This window comes from Jaculus jaculus, chromosome X (genome assembly GCF_020740685.1).
Source record: "Jaculus jaculus isolate mJacJac1 chromosome X, mJacJac1.mat.Y.cur, whole genome shotgun sequence".
In the NCBI taxonomy this organism is placed as follows: domain Eukaryota; kingdom Metazoa; phylum Chordata; class Mammalia; order Rodentia; family Dipodidae; genus Jaculus; species Jaculus jaculus.
In genome coordinates, this window is record NC_059125.1 from 95,637,864 (window position 1) to 95,655,885 (window position 18,022).

An 18,022-nucleotide genomic window follows, 5' to 3' on the forward strand; every position below is an offset into this window, starting at 1 on the left:
TATATTAGGCCATAAGACGTGCTTTCATAAAGTCAGGGAAATTGAAGTAACTTCCTGCATCATGTCAGATCACAGAGTTTTAAAGCTAGAAATTCCTTAGAGGGAACACCTGAACCACAAGACACTGGAGAGGGTATGATGAAGACTGACCTTAATCTTCTACAGCCTCTTTCTCCTCTCTCTCTCTCTCTCTTCTCTATAACTCTTTTATATTAGTTATCTTTTATTTTCCTTTACTTAGAGGGTACTGACCTGTAACTCCCAGTACCAGCATGTGGCTATCATACATAATGAGCTTTTGATCAGAGAGACCTACAAGGTTTCCTAAAAGAAAGACAGATTTCTGTCAGAGTACATGATGACCCACCAAAGGTTAGTGGTAAGACCCTACTGCTGAAGATACCTTATACAGTTGACACATAAAATGGAATGGCATGGATGGGAGCAAGAAGAGAGTCAGTTCCCAGACAGTCAGTGCATCTAGTGCCAGAAGGAGGTACATGGGCGACTGGGGTGAAAATGATCAATATCTGTCCAAGCAACTCATGGTCTAACCTACTTAGCAGCAAATAACCTGTTGTGATGCTCACACAAGTGCAATAGTGGCGCAAAGCCATGGTGGGATACCAGTTGCTCTTGATTCAGCTAACTGATCCCTTCAGTGGTACGGTACCTATAGCTGGAGCTGGGAAACAAGTCAGAACCATATCCAAACATAAGCCTGCTCTCCATTATCAAGCTACCTCCAATCGTGGGCTACAATAGGGCCTACACCTATTAAATTATCTATAAAAAAGTAAGAGTTATCTCATTTTTATGGTGCTAACTTACTCTCTTCTGCTCCTCTTTTTCAGATAGATGTAGATCCTAAGGAGAGAGCCACCCCATCATACCTCAAAAGGGCCCAGGCTGAAACTAAGAACAATTGGCAAAACAAGCAAGGGTGCTATTTTCTTGGTGAACCAGGTACCATCACAAGGGTGAAGAAGATCAACACAGAGAAAAATCAACTCCTACCAAATTAGATATCCAGAGATCCTGAGGCCCCCAACACTGCATCACTGAAGCAGACCAAAAATTAACACAACATGGCCCAGGGAAATTTTGTGGAAGAGGGGGCAGAAAGAATGTCAGAGCCACATGGTGAGTCATGATATGCAGACACTTATCCTACCCATAACTGTGGGCTAACTCCAGAATGCATGACCCCTATACCTCAACAAGGAGGGGCCAAGGGAGGGGGTAGGTAATGGATGAGCCTAGTAATGGTACCAAATTGACTGCATTCACTTCATACAGAACTAATTAATAAAAAGAGCAGTTCTTAATAAAAATAATAATAAAGCTAGAAATTAACAACAAGAGACACATCAAGAACTCCACCAGCTCCTAGAGACTAAGCAACACACTTTTAAACAATGAATGGGTCATGGAAGAAATAAGAAAAAGAAATTGTAAAATTTTTAGAATTGAATGATAATGAAAACAGAACCTACCAGACTTATGGGACATTATGAAGGCAGTCCTATGGAGAAAATTCATGGCCCTAAATGACTTCAATACACAGGCAGAGAGATCCCAAAATAATTACTTGACTGTCCACCTAAAGGCACTGGAAAAAACCACAAAAATTCAACCCAAAGATCTCCAGATGGAAAGAAATAATAAAGTTTAGAGCAGAAATTAGTGAATTGGAAACTAACAATTTTAAAAAAATGAATCGAAGAGAGGAACTTTGAAAAAAAATAAACAAGATTGACAATCCCCTGGCCAAGGCCAAGTTGATGAAGCAAAAAACAAACAAACAACAAAAAAGAGAAGTCTCAAATTAACAAAATAAGAAATGAAAAAGTAGAGATGACAACTGACATCAATGAAATTGGAAGAATCACCAGGGCATACTTCCAAAATCTCTACTCAACAAAATTAAAAACTTGGGAAGAAATGGATCAATTCCTAGACACATACCACCTACAAAACTAAATTCATAGCAAATTGCTCTCCTAAACAAAGTTATCACATCCATGGAGATTGAAAAGATAAACAAAACCCTCCCCCAAACGAAAAGTCCAGGACCAGATGGTTTCTAGGCTGAATTCTATCAAACCGTCATCGAAGAACTGAAACTGATTTTTCTCAAACTGTTCCCCATAAACAGCGACCAGGGAATCCTCCCTGACTACTTTTATGAAGCTAGCATCACCCTAATACCAAAACCAGACACAGATTCAACAATGAAAGAAAACTACAGGCCTACATCCCTAATGAACTTAGATGTAAAGATCCTGAACAAAATCCTTTCAAACAAAATTCAAAAACACATCAAAAGCATTATCCACATTAATCAAGTAGGCTTGATCACAGGGATGCAGTTTAACATATGGAATTCAGTCAACATAATACACCACAAATTGGAAAGGAAGAAGTCAAGTTAGCCCTATTTGCAGATGACATGATCCTCTATGTAAGTGACCTGAAAGTCTCCATCTCAAAGCTTCTAAAGGTGATAAATTCCTTTAGCAAAATATCAGGAAGCAAAATCAGTGCACAAAAATCTGTAGCTTTTCTATATGCAAAGGACAAATATATAGAGAAAGAAATCAGTGAGGCTGTCCCATTTTCAATAGCAACAAATTAAATACCTTTGAATAACACTAGCCAAGGATATGAAAGACCTATACAATGAAAGCATAAAATCACTCAAGAAAGTACTAGAGCAGGACTTGAGAAGGTGGAAAGTTCTCCCATGCCCCTGGATAGGTAGAATTAACACTGTGAAAATTGCTGTAGCAGACAGCTTCAGGTTTGCTGAGATGAACTTCCAGGCCAGGTACAGTTATGGAGGAAGGGATATTTATGGAAGTGTATAGATCCAGAGGAAACTCCATAATGGCAGAAGGATCTGACCTGCTTTCACAGGACCAAACATAGAGAGAGAAGCACAAGCCTAAAAGCCAATAGCCACTCAGCACAGAACACTTCAGGAACTACAGTTAGGCACACTTTGCATATCTTTAGATTGAAATCTCAAATCCACCACACATTAAGATCTGCCCAGTAATACCACTTCAAGCCAGGTGGCTGCAGTTGTAAACTACAAACTAATAAAACACTGAATATATTGGGGGGGCATCTACTCAAACTACCACAATGGCAACTCTACCAAAAGCAATATACAGATTTAGTGCAATATCAATAAAAATACCAGCAACAATCCTCAGAGATTAAAAAAGGATCTAAACATTCATATAAAATAGCACAAGGCCTCAGATATCCAAACATATTCCCAGAAAAAATAACAAAGGAAAACAAAACATAAGAAAACAAACAAACAAACAGAAAACCATCATACCTAATATAAAGCTATATTACAAAGCCATAATGACAAAAACAGCATGGTACTTGTTGCAGTCAGGTTTGCATTGCTGGAAGAAATCACCCAACCAAGAGCAGCTTGTGGAATAAAAGAGTTTTATTTTGGATTACAGTCTGGAGTGGGAAGCTCCATGATTGTAGGGGGAAATGATGGCATGATCAGACAGTGGACATCACCCCCTGGCCTTCCTAAGTTGAACAATAGCAACAGGAGAGTGTGCCTAAGACTGACTTGAGGAAAATGGCTATACCACCCTTGAGCCTGCCTCCAACAATATACTACTTCCTGGAGGCATTAATTTCCAATTGCCATCAGCTGGGGAACCTAACCTCCAGAACACATAAGTTTATATGAGACACCTGAATCAAACTACCACATTACTGGAACAAAAATGGAAACATAGACAAATGAAACAATTGAAGACACAGAGCTTAGGTCAGGTATCTACAGGTGCTTTATCTTTGGCAATGGTGTCAACAGTGTAGACTGGAGAAAAGACAGCATCTTCAACAAATAGTGTTGAACAAATTGGATGAACATATGCAGAAAAATGAAATTAGACACACTCATTCCACCATATACAAAAATCAAATTCAAGTGGAGTAAGGGCCTCAATATAAGACCAAAAACTCTTCAACTACTGGAATAAAAAATAAGAAGCACTCTTCATCATATAGGACAGGAGAAAGACTTCCTGAACAAAACCCCAATAGCCCAGGAAAGTAAACAAGCACTCAACCAATGGGATCTCATGAAGCTAAAAGGCTTTTCACAGACAAACATAGCATAAGCAGATCAAATACATCACCCACAGAATGGGACAAAAAAATCTTTGCCAACTATACCATTGACAGAAGCCTAATACCTATAATCTACAAAAAACTAAACAATAAAAAATCAGACAAACCACTCCATACGTGGGGCAGAGATTTAAATAGGGAGTTCTCAGAGGAAGAATTACAAATGGCTAACACACACTTAAGAAAATGTTCAACATCCCTAACCATCAGGGAAATGCAAATTAAAACAATTATGAGATTCCACATTACCCCTGTAAGGATAGTACACATTAAAAAAATCAAATGAAAACAAATGCTGGCAAGAATGTGGAAAAATTAGAACATTTGTTCACTCTTGGTGGTAATGTAAGCTGGTACAACAACCATGAGAGACTCCTGTAAAGGATGAATATAGAGTTACCAATAGACCATATTATTCCCTTACTGGGCAATTACCTTAAAAGCTCCACATCTCAGTTCAGAGATATTTGCTCAACAATGTTTCGATCTGCTCAATTCATAATAGCTAAAAACTGGAATCAACCCAGGTGCTCATCACTGGATGAACAGATAATCAAGAGGCGGTATATTCACACAATAGAATTCTACTCAGTAGTAAGAAGCAATGACACATTGAAATTTATAGAAAAATGGTTGAAGTTGGAACAGATCATTCTAAGTGAACTCATACAATCACAGAAAGGCAACCATTGCATGGTCTCACTCATCTTCAATTCCTAACTTCAATAACCTTGAGTTTCAGACATACAATAGGGAGAGTAGGGCTTAGGGGAAGGGAAAGGGTGGGGGACACAAGATTTAACCCAAATTGAACTGGTACCATAGAATCCTATATCCTGGAAGTCAGACTAAAAGGTGGAACCCTCAAGAGGACCTTAGGGGGAGCCCCTGCATCAAAGGGCCCTGGAGAGGGTGAGATGAATCCTAACCTTACATATCTCCTGTTTCTCTCTCTTCTCTGTCTTTTTCTATTTTCCCTTGGCACTGGCCTGTAACTACATGTTCCAGGATGTGTTTTATATCTACAATGAGCTGTTGATCAGAAAGACCTACTACATCTCCCAAAACAAACAAGACAGACTTCTGTCAGAGCACTTGATTACCCATTAGAGGTTAATGATAAGACTAAAGACACCATATGCTGTTGGCACAGGCCATGGAGAAACCAGGTTGGAATCTAGAGAAGAGCCAGTCCCAGACAATTAGCCCATCAAGTGCTGGAAGTTCTATATGAGCTACCAGGGGAATGTGGCCAACATCTCTCCAAGCAACACAAAGCCTAAGCAACTCATACGCAAACAACCTGATGTGATGCTCACACAAGTGCAATAGTAGCACTCAGCCATGGTGTGTAAACAACTGCAGTTGGATTGGCTAACAGATCTGCTCAGTGGAAAGGAAACCATATCTGCAACTGGGAAACAAGTCAGATTCATACCCTGATAATGATTATGTTTTCTATTGGCAAGCTCTCACTAACCTTTGGTTACAAGAGTGTCTACACCCTTTAAATTCTCTCTAAATTAATACTTGTTATCCCATTTAACCAGGGCTGACTTCATTCTATGTTGGAAAATCTGCTTCTCTTTTTCAGTCTGCAGCTGGATCTGAGGAGTTAAACAAACCAGTGCACTCCACCTTGTCCCCAACTGAAACCACAGAGAAACTGAGGAAATGAGTAAGAGTGCTGCTTTCTTACTGAAATCAATGAACTGTTTTGGCCTTTCTTTTTTATTATTAGATATGGACATATTTTGTATGTAAACATCACAAGTTTGTACCATCCTTTCCCTCCTCCCTGTCACTTTTCTGAAGAGGCCTTCCTTGTTGGGGATGCAGGTCAACCCCATGGGGGTTGTGGGTCATGCATTATGGGGCAGCAGTCAGTTATGGAGGAAAGACAATGTCTCTATGCAAAATGTCCCAACTTTTGGCTTTAATAATCATTCTTTCTCCTCTTCCACAAAATTCCCTGAGCCATGCTGGGAACATTTTAAGACTACTTCAGTGATGAGCACTTAGGAGCATCTAAATGTCTGGTTTGGTAGGTGTTGGGTGTCCTCAGTATCTTTCTCCATCACCCATGTGCTCATATCAGCTTAATCAAGAGAGCAGAATTCTTGCTGCTTCCACCATTTATTCTAATTTCCAGGGTATAGGATTCTATGGTACCAGTTCAAATTGGTTCATATTTTGTGTCGCCACCCACCATTTCCCTTCCCCCAACCCCTACCCTCCCTATTGTCCAAACCTCAAGATGCTATTCACTTATGTCAACAACTTGGGCTGTTCTAGGTTAGGAACTGCAGATGAATGATATCATGCAACAATCTGTTCCAAGTTCCACCATTCTACAAATTTCAATGTGTCAGTTTTTCTTCCTGTTGGGTAGGATTCCATCGTGCAATCATGCCACATGTTCATTATCCATTAATCCAATGATGGGCAACTGGGTTTATTCTAGTTTTTAGCTATTGTGAATTGAGAAGCTCTAAATATGGTTGAGCAAATATTTCTGAACTGAGATGTAGAGATTTAAGGATAAATGCCCAGTAAGTGAATAACAGGGTCTGCTGGTAACTTCATCCTTTGAAGAAGTCTCCAAATTGAATTCCATAGTAGTTTTATGAGCTTACATTCCCACCAACAGTGAATGAGGGCTCCTATTTCTCCACATCCTCACCAACATTTGTTTAAATTTGATTTTTTAAAAATGTTTTCTATCCTTACTGGGATAAGGTGGAATCTCATAGCTGTTTTAATTTGCATTTCCTTACTAGTTAGTGATGTTGAACATTTTCTTAAGTGTGTGTTAGCCATTAGTAATTCTTCCTCTGAGAATTCTGTCCCACTTTTGGAATGGGTTGTTTGATTTTTTTATTGTTTAGTTTTTCTAGTTCTTTGTAGATTCTAGGTATTAGGCTTCTGTCAGTGGAATAGCTGGTGAAGATTTTCCTCTATTCAGTGGGTAATGTATTGGCTCTGCTTATGCTATGTTTGTTGGTGCAAAAGCCTTTTAGCTTCATGAGATCCCATTGAGTGCTTGCTTAATTTATTGGGCTACTGGGGTTTTGTTCAGGAAATCTTTTCCCAGTCCTATATCATGGAGAGTGTTTCCTATTTTTCTTCCAGTACTTGAAGAATTCCTGGTTGTACATTAAGGTCTTTAATCCATTTCAACTTGATTTTTGTGTATAGTGAAATGAGTGAGTCTGATTTCATTTTTCTACATATGGTCATCCAATTTGTTTAATACCATTCATTGAAGATGCTGTCTTTTCTCCAGTGTTTCTTTATTGGCACCATTGTCAAATATCAAGCGGCTGTAGTTGTTACCTTAATATCTAGGTCTTCATTTCTCTTCCATTTGTCTATGTTTCTCTTCATTCCTGTACGATACTGGTTTTGTCAGTATGACTTTGTAATATAGCTTTAGATCAGGTATGATAATACCACCAGCGGTGTTTCTTTTGCTGAGAATATGTTTGGATATCTGAAGCCTTGTACCATTTCATATGAATTTTAAGATCATTTTTTTCAGTGTCAGAGAAGAATGATACTTGTATTTTTGTTGGTATTGCATAGAGTCTGTATATTGATTTTGGTATAATTGCCATTTTCACAATATTAGTTCTACCAATCCAGGAATATGCGAGGTCCTTCCCTCTTCTTAAATCCTCCTCTATTTCTCTCTTGAGTGTTTTTATGTTTTCATTATATAGTTCCTTCACATCCTTTGTTAGTGTTATTCCAAGGTATTTAATTTTTTTGTTGCTATTGAATATGGGACAGTCTCACTGATTTCTTTCTCTGTATATCTGTCCTTTTCATATAGAAAAGCTACTGATTTTTGTGCATAGGGTGATGGAGATAGACACAGAGGAAACTCAACACCTATCAATCCAGAGAACTCGAGGCTCTTAAGTGCCCATCACTGAAGCAGACTGAAAATGTTCCCATCATGGATCAGGGAATTTTGCAGAGGAGGACACAGAAAGATTATTAGAGTTACAAATTGGGACATTTTTCACAGAGACATTGCTTCTCCCCATAATGCATGACCCACAATCCCCATGTGGTTGATTGGATCCCCTATGAGGAAGGCCTCTTCAGAAAAGGGTCATGGAGGAGGGAAAGAATGGTACCAACATGTGATGTTTACATACTAAATATGTCAATATCTAATAAAAAATACCAGAGGATGGGCTGGAGAGATGGCTTAGCGGTTAAGCGCTTGCCTGTGAAGCCTAAGAACCCTGGTTCGAGGCTCGGTTCCCCAGGACCCACGTTAGCCAGATGCACAAGAGGGTGCATACATCTGGAGTTCGTTTGCAGTGGTTGGAGGCCCTGGCGTGCCCATTCTCTCTCTCTCTCTCTCTCTCTCTCTCTCTCTCTCTCTCTCTCTCTCTCTCTCTGCCTCTTTCTCTCTCTGTCTGTTGCTCTCAAATAAATAAATAAAACTAAACAAAAAAAAATTAAAAAAATAGGCTCAGTGAGTAAAGGCACTTGTTTGTCAACCCAGATTTGATCCCCCCAATTGAGGAGAAACAGGAGTAAGATAGCTTTCTATAAGCACTTAGTCAGTGACAGAAACCCATATAGAGAACAAGGAGATGCCATTGTGCCTGCCCTGGCAATACTGGAACTCATGTCTGACCCCATCTCATCCAGAATGTCTGACAGCAACATTCCCCATCAGGAACTTCCTGCTTCTTTCTCAGTTCAGCCTCTCTGGCTCATCTGGCTGAGTCCATGAACCAAACATGTCTTGGCCTCTTCTCAATCAGCCCTTTGAATCTAGGAGTCAATCAGTCTCTCCTTACACTCCTGAATCTGATAACAAGGCTCATCCTAACTGAACGTCTGATCCAAATAAATGAGGTTAAACACATGAGCCAGCCCTCTTTTTGTCCTTCCTGTGATCTCAAGTGAACATGTGTGTAAGTCTGAATATTTTTCTGGCACTTCATGCCTGGGAATTTTCCGCTTGCCTTCTTCATGTGTTTTGCTTTGGGTGCTGCCTCACTTTTATTACATGTATTATTTTTCTTTTGTCCATGAGTCACTATTTCTTAATCCTCTCTGGAATTTTATGTGAAGGGGATCTTTTGGTTCTTATGCTTTTCCTTCTACATGTGGGTGCACGTGGCTCCTCCAGAGCCCATTTTTACCTACATAGATTTCTCTGATGAAGATTCTCTCTGTATTCACTCTCCCTTTCCAGAAGGACAAAGAGGAACACTCTCTGGCTTTAGTCTTTCAGTTATCCTCATCCTTGTATCTTAATTCTCCCTAGAATAAGCCTCATAATTCATAATTTCTCCCTAAATAAACTTAATGTTTCATAATTTCCCTTTCTTGGAGTCTATTTTCTCAATTATTTGTTAAAATGAGCAAGAATCCAAAGGTTTGGGCTCACAAGCATGGATGGACCCTTACAGAACCCCCAAATCCTGATACACCAGTACCCATGTAAATCCAGATATGCACAAAGTGGTACATGTATCTGGAGTGCATAGTAGCAACCAGAGGCCCTGGTATACCCAATGCTTTCTCTGTCTCTCTCTTTGCTTGAAGATATAAAATAAGTAAATATATAAATAAAAGTTATCTGAGGTTGTGGGATCATTTATGTTCAAACCACTATAGAATTAGTACTAAAATCTCTGTCCGAGTTCTTTGATACTCCTTTGAGTTTTTTGCTGTTCTTTTACCAACATCATGTGATAATTACATCTAAACATCTATTCATTTTTTTAAAAAAAATTGTTCATTTTTATTTATTTATTTATTTATTTATTTAAGAGAGAGAGAGAGAGAGAGAGAGAGAAGCAGCAGATAGAGAAAGAGAGAGAGAGAGAGAAAGAATGTGTATGCCAGGGCTTCCAGCCACTGCAAACAAGCTCTAGACGTGTGCGCCCCCTTAGGCATTTGAATAACGTGGGTCCTGGAGAATTGAGCCTCGAACTGGCTTCCTTAAGCTTCACAGGCAAGAGCTTAACCACTAAGCCATCTCTCCAGCCCCACATCTATTCATTTTTAATGAGTATGATACTTTGTGTATATTTGTGTAAGTGCATGTCATGGATGTGTGGGTACATATGTACTTGTGGATGTACGTATGTATGAGTGTAGAGGATAGAATATAGTCTTGAGTGTGTTCATCATTAATTCCATTGTTTTAAACAAAAATTTACTGTTGAGAAAGGATCTCTTATGGGCCTCATGCTAGCCAAATTGGTAAAAAGACTGGCACATGAGCGAGCCCCAGGGAGCCACCTGAGTCTCTGTCCCTGACACTGGCATGGCTGGTACGTGCTAATACAGTTGGCATTTTCATGTGATTTCTGGGTATTAAACAAAGTTTCTTAGGTTTGTGAAAACACTTTATAGCATAGAGAGATGGCTTTGCAATTAAGGAACTTGTGTGAGAAGCTGAAAGACCTAGCTTCAATTCTCTAGAACAGATGCACAAAGGGGTGCGTACATCTGGCATTCATTTGCAGTGGCTAAATGACCTGGCATGCCCATTTTCCCTCTCTCTATTTCACTCTCTCACGTTCTCTCAAATAAATAAATAAAATAAAAACACTTTATATATTGCTATCTTCCAAGCCCAAGAAATTGTATATTATACTTTCTTATCTGGAATCATAAATTTTGTCTTATATATCTTCCCTTTTCACTTATTTCATAGTTATTATTACACAAGGTTTTATATATGAATATTAGCATCAAGTTGTTAAAGTTCAAAATGTGTTTTTAGGTATTTTTGAAATTGAATTATATATATATATATGTTAGCCTGGGGTGAACAGACATTTCTTTTTTTGCCATATATATGTGTATGTGGTGTGTGCCTTCTTGTGTTTGTATGTGTGTTGGCAGATGTGATCCACATGTTTATATGTGGAGGCTAGAGGTTGAAGTTGGGTATCTTCCTCTGTAAAAGATCCATAATATTTTTTGAGAAAAGGTGTCATATGAAATCTACAACTAAACATTCTGGTTAGTTACCCAGAAAGTCTCTATTTACCCAGTCCTGGGATTATAAGGCTGCCCTTTTATTTTTGTTTTTTTTTTTAATTAACTAATTTATTTATTTGAGAGAGGAGGAGGAGATAGAGAGAGAGAGAATGGGCGAGCCAGGGCTTCCAGACACTGCAAATGAACTCCAGGCGTGTGTGCCCACTTGTGCATCTGGCTAATGTGGGTCCTGGGGAATTGAGCCTCGAACTGGGGTCCTTAGGCTTCACAGGCAAGAGCTTAACCACTAAGCCATATCTCCAGCCCAGGGCTGCACCTTTACAAGAGAAATGAGCATCTAAACTCAAGTCCTAATGCTTGAGTGGCAAGCACTTTACCCACTGAGCAATATTCCCAGCCCCTGACATGCTGTGAATGTGGAGTTTGTAAGGAAAAAATACAAGTGGACTAGCATCACTTCAAGTTCCTTACAATGGAATCTAGAGCCCTTGACAAATCATATTTCAGGCATATCCACAAGTAATCTTTTTAACTGAACTATCTGAATATTCACATGTTCCCCCAGGAACATGCTGACCTTGTACTGTAGCATAAACTCCATGTTCTGGAAAAATCTTCCGTAGTGATTGTAACAATTTGTGAAACCATCCCCCTTGCTTCCTAAGACTACACAATCACTTTCAAGACAGTTTTTCTTTAGCAGCACTGAAAGAATTGCACTTCTTGACAAAGGGTATGTAATTAACTTCTCTTGATCTTTAACATGTTTTAAAACCTGGTAAGGCCTGTTTGAATATCATGTCTCCTGAGTTTGCAATCTTAAGAAGGCTCAAGAAAATGTAATTTTTCTTCACTCTTGGCCAAGATGATCTGATTTCAGCCAACAAATTATTCTATCCTAGGAAAATGTCTGAGTGTGTCTTAGTGTATACAAGCCATTTAAACAGAGTAACCCTAGACTAAGTCAGTAGTTAGCAACAGAACTTTTCTCTTCTGATTGTCCTAGGAATTATACTTTACTTTGCTCGTTTGTATGAAAGTCCATTGTCTTTATAAAATATTTAATATAATGGTTCTATTGTCTGTTTGTCCTGTCTAGAACTTTTAACTATTTTCTTTGTTCTGCTAGTAGAGGAAAAATTAATGAAGCTTTTCATTCTCTGTTTCTTCTTATGGGTTACAAGAGACTTAACTTTCCACTTTTGTTTCTTTACTCATCATTGCAACAGTCTCTGAGCATGCTTCTGCTATCCTCTTTACTGCCAGTCTTTCCCAAAAGAGATACAGTTCAAAGACTTCAATTTTAAGTCCTACACATCCTATATTCAAAACCACTCATCTATTTAACACATATTAGTAGTTCATATTAATGGGATAAACTCTGATACATTCATTCTTGTCTCTAGCATAAACACATTTTTGTTCATATCCCTCAGCCTCCACCTTGACCCTCTAGGAACAACTATATAGTACTTTTCAGATTGACTGTGTGTTTAGTTTCCATATATGAGAGAGATCTTGCAGCTTTAAGTTGGACATTTGCAGAGTCCTTTCTCTAAATATTGCTGCTTGCTTTACTTTCAGGATACACATTTCTTTCTATACTGGTCTTATATTTGATCTAGGCTTTTAAAACACAGTGTGTGTGTGTGTGTGTGTGTGTGTGTGTGTGTGTGTGTGTGTGTGTGTCTTTATGTGTGTGGACCTATATTACATGCAGATGTGGGTACACATGCACTTGCCTTATGTGTATGTGTGCAGAGGCGAGAGGAGAATGGTATCTTCCTCTTTCTTTTCCAATTATTTCCTTGAGATGAAATCTTGCTCTGAACTCGGAGCTGTCATTTTTATTCAGACTTGCTGACCCTCTTTCATCACAGACTATCTGGTCTCTGACTCCCTAAGTTATGATGTTAAACATATGTGTTGCCATACCAAGGTTTTTAAGTTAATACTGGAGATGAAACTCACATTGTCTCTGTCCCTCAGGCATGGCCAGAATCCATCATTGCTGTTTGGCATGAACTTTTAAGTGAACTTTGATAATTTAACCATCTTCCTTCATAAGTATCTGTTAGAGTTTTAATGTTTTCCTTTACTCCAAAGTGTGGTGATGGTCATGTAACAAATCATGTGCTGGGATTTCATATTTTGCTCTTGTTTTTAAAAATCTTTTAACTACTTATTTTATTTACTTGAGAGACAGTCGGGTAAAGAATGAAAGAAAGAGAATGGGTGTGCAGGGCCTTCAGCCACTGCAAACAAACCCTAGATGCCTGTACTACATTGTTTATCTGGGTTTCATGGGTCCTGGAAATTGAACCTCAGCCCGTTGGCCTTTCAGACCAGCACTTTAAACACTAAGCCATCTCTCCAGCACTCTTTTGCTCTTTACTTAAAACTATTTTGAAATTTGGTCAGCTTCTGCTTCAAAGACAAGGATGAAGCTATTGCTTTCATTTAGAATTCCTATCATCTTCTTGGATGTTCGTATCCTTTTTTTTTAGACACACACACACACACACACACACAGAGAGAGAGAGAGAGAGAGAGAGAGAGAGAGAGAGAGAGAGAATTGACACACCAGGGCCTCAGCCACTGAAAGAAAACTCCAGACTCTTTCACTACCTAGGGGCCAAGTGCAATCTTGCACTTGCCTCACCTATATGAGTCTGGCTAATATGGGATCTGGAGAGTCAAACATGGGTCTTTAGGCTTCACAGGCAAGCGCCTTAACCACTAAGCCATCTCTCCAGACTTATTTGCATGCTTTAGAAAGAAAATATCGTGAGCCAATTATGTAAGTGACCATCATTTTCTTCTGTTAACTTAATGCTAATTTCTAATGCCATTATATTGTATATATTAATACATAAAAGACAATTTTAAAAGATTACGAATGCTAGAGTTCTCCATAAGTAACTGGACTTTTACAACATATTTACTGTGTAAATATTTTCTACATTTCCAAAACTAGTGGCAAAAGAAATATGAATATGTTGCCAGGCATCCTGATTTTTTTTTTTACTCTCATGCAGGTTTATGAAGATGGAAGGAAAGGACATAGCCACACTTCTAGAGCTTGCTATACAGAGTCTTCTGCATAATGAATCTGCAGTAATCAATGCCCTTGGCGAGATTCCAAAAGAACTATTTGTTCCATTGTTTAATGCTGCTTTCAAGGGTGGACATAAGAAGACAATGGCAGACATGGTGAAGGTTTGGCCCTTTTTCTGTCTCCATATTGGGAAATTAAGTGTGCAGGAGCCACACTGTGAACTCTTGAAAGCCATGGTTGATGGTCTTCAGGTCTTTCCTTCCCAGAACTCTGCTTCTCGGTAAGACGATGTATAAAAAGAAGCATGTCAGACTGCAGATAGCAATGCTCAAGCCTGCTAATCTCCCAGAGTTAGTTTAGAGTGACTACTGAAGGGCCAGCAAAGAGGGGCCATTGGCTCACACTTGTGGTTACCATAAAGGCTGGTGAAATGGCATAATGTGTAAATTATGGAATATAAGTGATTGAGGTTACTACTAATGGATTTGCATAGTAGATAGTATTATATATAAAAAAGACATGAGTTAGGTTAGAGAATAATGGATAAAAATGATAAAGTTGAATTTTTATAGGTAAGACTTGTGAGTAAATGCCAGAATGTGTATAATATTTTTGCATGTTACCACAGATGCTGCTGGGTTCCATTAAGATTTGCTTCCTCTCAGATTTATTATCTCCTCTTTTCCCTACAGGAAATCTGAACTGAGGATCCTAGACTTAAGGCAAGACATTGACTGCAGGACCACATGTGCGGAAATGATTACCAAGTCCCCTATGTGTCTGCATGCTTGTACTTACTCTGAACAATGTATCCTGAAAGTAGAAGCAGCACAGTGTAGTATTACCACTTCAGAGTTCGAGTCTCTGTCATCCAAGCAGGCTATTGAATTACTAGTGGACCTCTCCCTTGATGGAACACTGAGGGCGAGGGAATTTATTTCTCTGATTATCAGTAAAGTGGAGCAGAGTTTAGGATCCTTGCACCTCTGTTGTCGAGATTTGCATGTTGATGCAATGTCTGACAGCAAAGGCATCCTGAGCTTCCTGGATCTTAAATGCATTCATCACCTGGCAGTTGGTCAGGCTTCTCTGAGTGAAGTCACCACACTTTTGTCTAAGGTAGTCCAACTGAACAGCCTTAGTGTGTCTAAAATCACTTTTAGCTCTTTGAATGAGAAAATCTTCACAACTTTTCTCACACATCTTGGGCAAATGGACCACCTCAAGAAACTCACCTTGACTTCATTCTGTCTCACAAACCACCTTGAAAGACTGCTCAGGTGAGGGGTTTGGGCCAACTAAGCATTGTTGTCAAGACGGGAGAGAAAATGTTCTTTACTACTCCTTGTCTTCTTTTAATCCTTTTCTCTTTCCATCCCAGTAAGGGTAATGTTGGATGTTTAAAACTCATGACACAAAATTTCTCTTCGTCCATTAAGAGAATGATAGAATTATCAAAACAAGCTATCCTGCCAATCATGTGCAGACACTATAATAAGCACACAAATATACTGGTGAAAAAAATCATTCTTCAATCTAGGGTAGAAACAGAAAAAAATGACACAGAGAAAGAATAATGAAGGATGCCAGATAATTTTCCTCATGTGTGACTTTTTTTTGAAGGGTTAGGACATGAATGTAGAGATTGCCATTCAGGGATTGGTCTTACAATTGTCTCTACAAATTTAGGTGATCTACATGCACAAGTAGTAATTGTGAAAGTAGTAAGTAGGTTAAGCTTTTTCACTTAATCATTAATATAACCCTCTTTAATAATATATTGTACACAATATCAAAATTTAACAGTTGTATCTAAGTAGAACAGTAAAGTTCTCTAAAGCATAATCTATTCAATGAATTAATGGCATATTGTTGACTATTATCGCAATGTGTGTGCAAAATAGTTTATTGTAGATTCACAGGCAAATATATCCTCTTTCAGTCCTCATTTTCCCAAGATATCTTTGTATTTCTTTCTTTCTCAACAGAGTCCTGCCACCGGATCTGGATTACTTGCATCTGTCTCTCTGTGAACTTTCTCACAGAGACTTCATATTTCTGGCCCAGTGCCCTCAGGCAAGTCATCTTAAGGTGCTGAATCTCAGTAACAACCCAATGTATTGGGAAGATTTTGAGCTATTTCAAGCTCTTCTAGAGAATCTCTCAGGTACCCTGCAACATCTAGAGATAAATCATTGTCTGTTAACGGATGCTACATTCTCTGTTCTCCTTCCAGCCCTAAGCCGCTGTGCCCAACTCCGTGTCCTCAGCTTTGCCTCTAATCCTATTACGATGACCATGCTCATGAGAATCATGCAGCACTTAACACCCTTGAAGGAGCTGAAGCAAGTGACTTATCCTATCCCTGTACACTGCTTTGACCTATGGTACTTTCAAGGTCATGTAGACCTACAGAAGCTAGGTGATGTGCAAGCACAGCTGAATGTGATGCTTCAGGTGGCAGGGCGGAGAGACATGAAATGGGAGACTTATTGTTAGTGACCTTCACAGTTTAACACAATTCCAACCCTGATATATACCCTTTTAATTACTCAGATTTCTTTCTACAAGCACAGAGACATATGCATAGTTCTATTATTCCTAGAGTTGGGTGCTTAACACATCTAGAGAAGAGCACATCTGTGTTGGTTTGATCTAGGTATCCCCCATCAACTTAGGTGTTCTGAATGTTAGGTTCCCAGTTGATGGATATTTGGGAATTAATGCCTCCTGGAGGCAGTGTATTATTAAGGGCAGATTTATGGGTGTTGAAACCAGCTCCTCCTTGCTAGTGTTCAGTACACTGTCCTGTTCCTGTTGTCCACTTTATGTGGGCCAGGGGGGTGATATCCACACTCTCCTCATTCCATCATTTTTCAATGCCACCATGGAGCTTCCCTTCGAGTCTGTATGCCAAAATAAACCTTTTGTTCCCCAAAACCTGCTCTTGGTTGGATGAATCCTGCCATCAATGCGAACCTGACTGCAGCAGCATGTAACAAAAAGATAAAGGTCTTCTACAAATCCTTCATTACAATTCTTGTGGTCCTCTGTTTTATTCTTCTTCTTACTGACTACAGTATTGTGTTTATGATGTGTGAGAACAAAGTTATGGCATAACGTACCCTTGCACACACTGATTAATTCAATTTTGGAGACTTGGCAGAAGTTATTTAAGTCACAAATTTTTCTGGATGGGTTTGTGGAGTCGTGGGTGGGTTTTGAAACAAATACTTTTATCCCCTAATTTACTATAAACTTCTCATATGTAAGGCTATATTGGGTTGTTTGTGAATCCATCAGCAAGAGACTAGGTTCACTACCAACTGATTTCCTCAATTATATATTGCTAGCTTTTTCATAGGCCTCTGACTCCAGCAGCTGAGTTCCTTTATCACATTAACCAAGGATATATGTGGGAGGTGATTCTAGGAGCTAAGAATGTAATGGCAACAGAAACAATGTTCCTACCTCAAGCCACAAGTTTCCTAAGATTTCTATGGTATGTCTGTCCTTCCACCACTGCTTTTTAGAACATTTCTGGAAAATCATTATATCCTACTACATACCCTTTTTCATTTTTCCCTTTGACAATTCCATGTGTACAAAGTGAAATCTAGTGTTGGACAGGCCTTCAACAGTCAGCTCATGGCTTAGTTGTTATCTCCTCAGAGAGGTTTTCAATCACTTCCTCTGTTACTGTTATCTGTCACTAGGCAAAATACCTGAGATAGTCTACATATAATGAGGAAAAGAATATGTTGTGTCATATTTTCAGATATTTTAGGTGTTTGCTTATTA

General features: G+C 38.9%; 1 protein-coding gene across 1 annotated transcript; it reads left to right on the top strand.

Moving 5' to 3' along the window:
- The first annotated feature begins 5,785 nt into the window (after positions 1-5,785).
- LOC101593656 (melanoma antigen preferentially expressed in tumors-like) lies at positions 5,786-16,720 on the top strand. Its single transcript, XM_004668769.2, has 4 exons — positions 5,786-5,854; positions 14,202-14,501; positions 14,914-15,501; positions 16,210-16,720. Exons 2-4 carry the CDS (start codon positions 14,206-14,208, stop codon positions 16,718-16,720), a joined length of 1,395 nt encoding a protein of 464 aa, XP_004668826.2. The 5' UTR covers positions 5,786-5,854; positions 14,202-14,205.
- Positions 16,721-18,022: the final 1,302 nt, after the last annotated feature.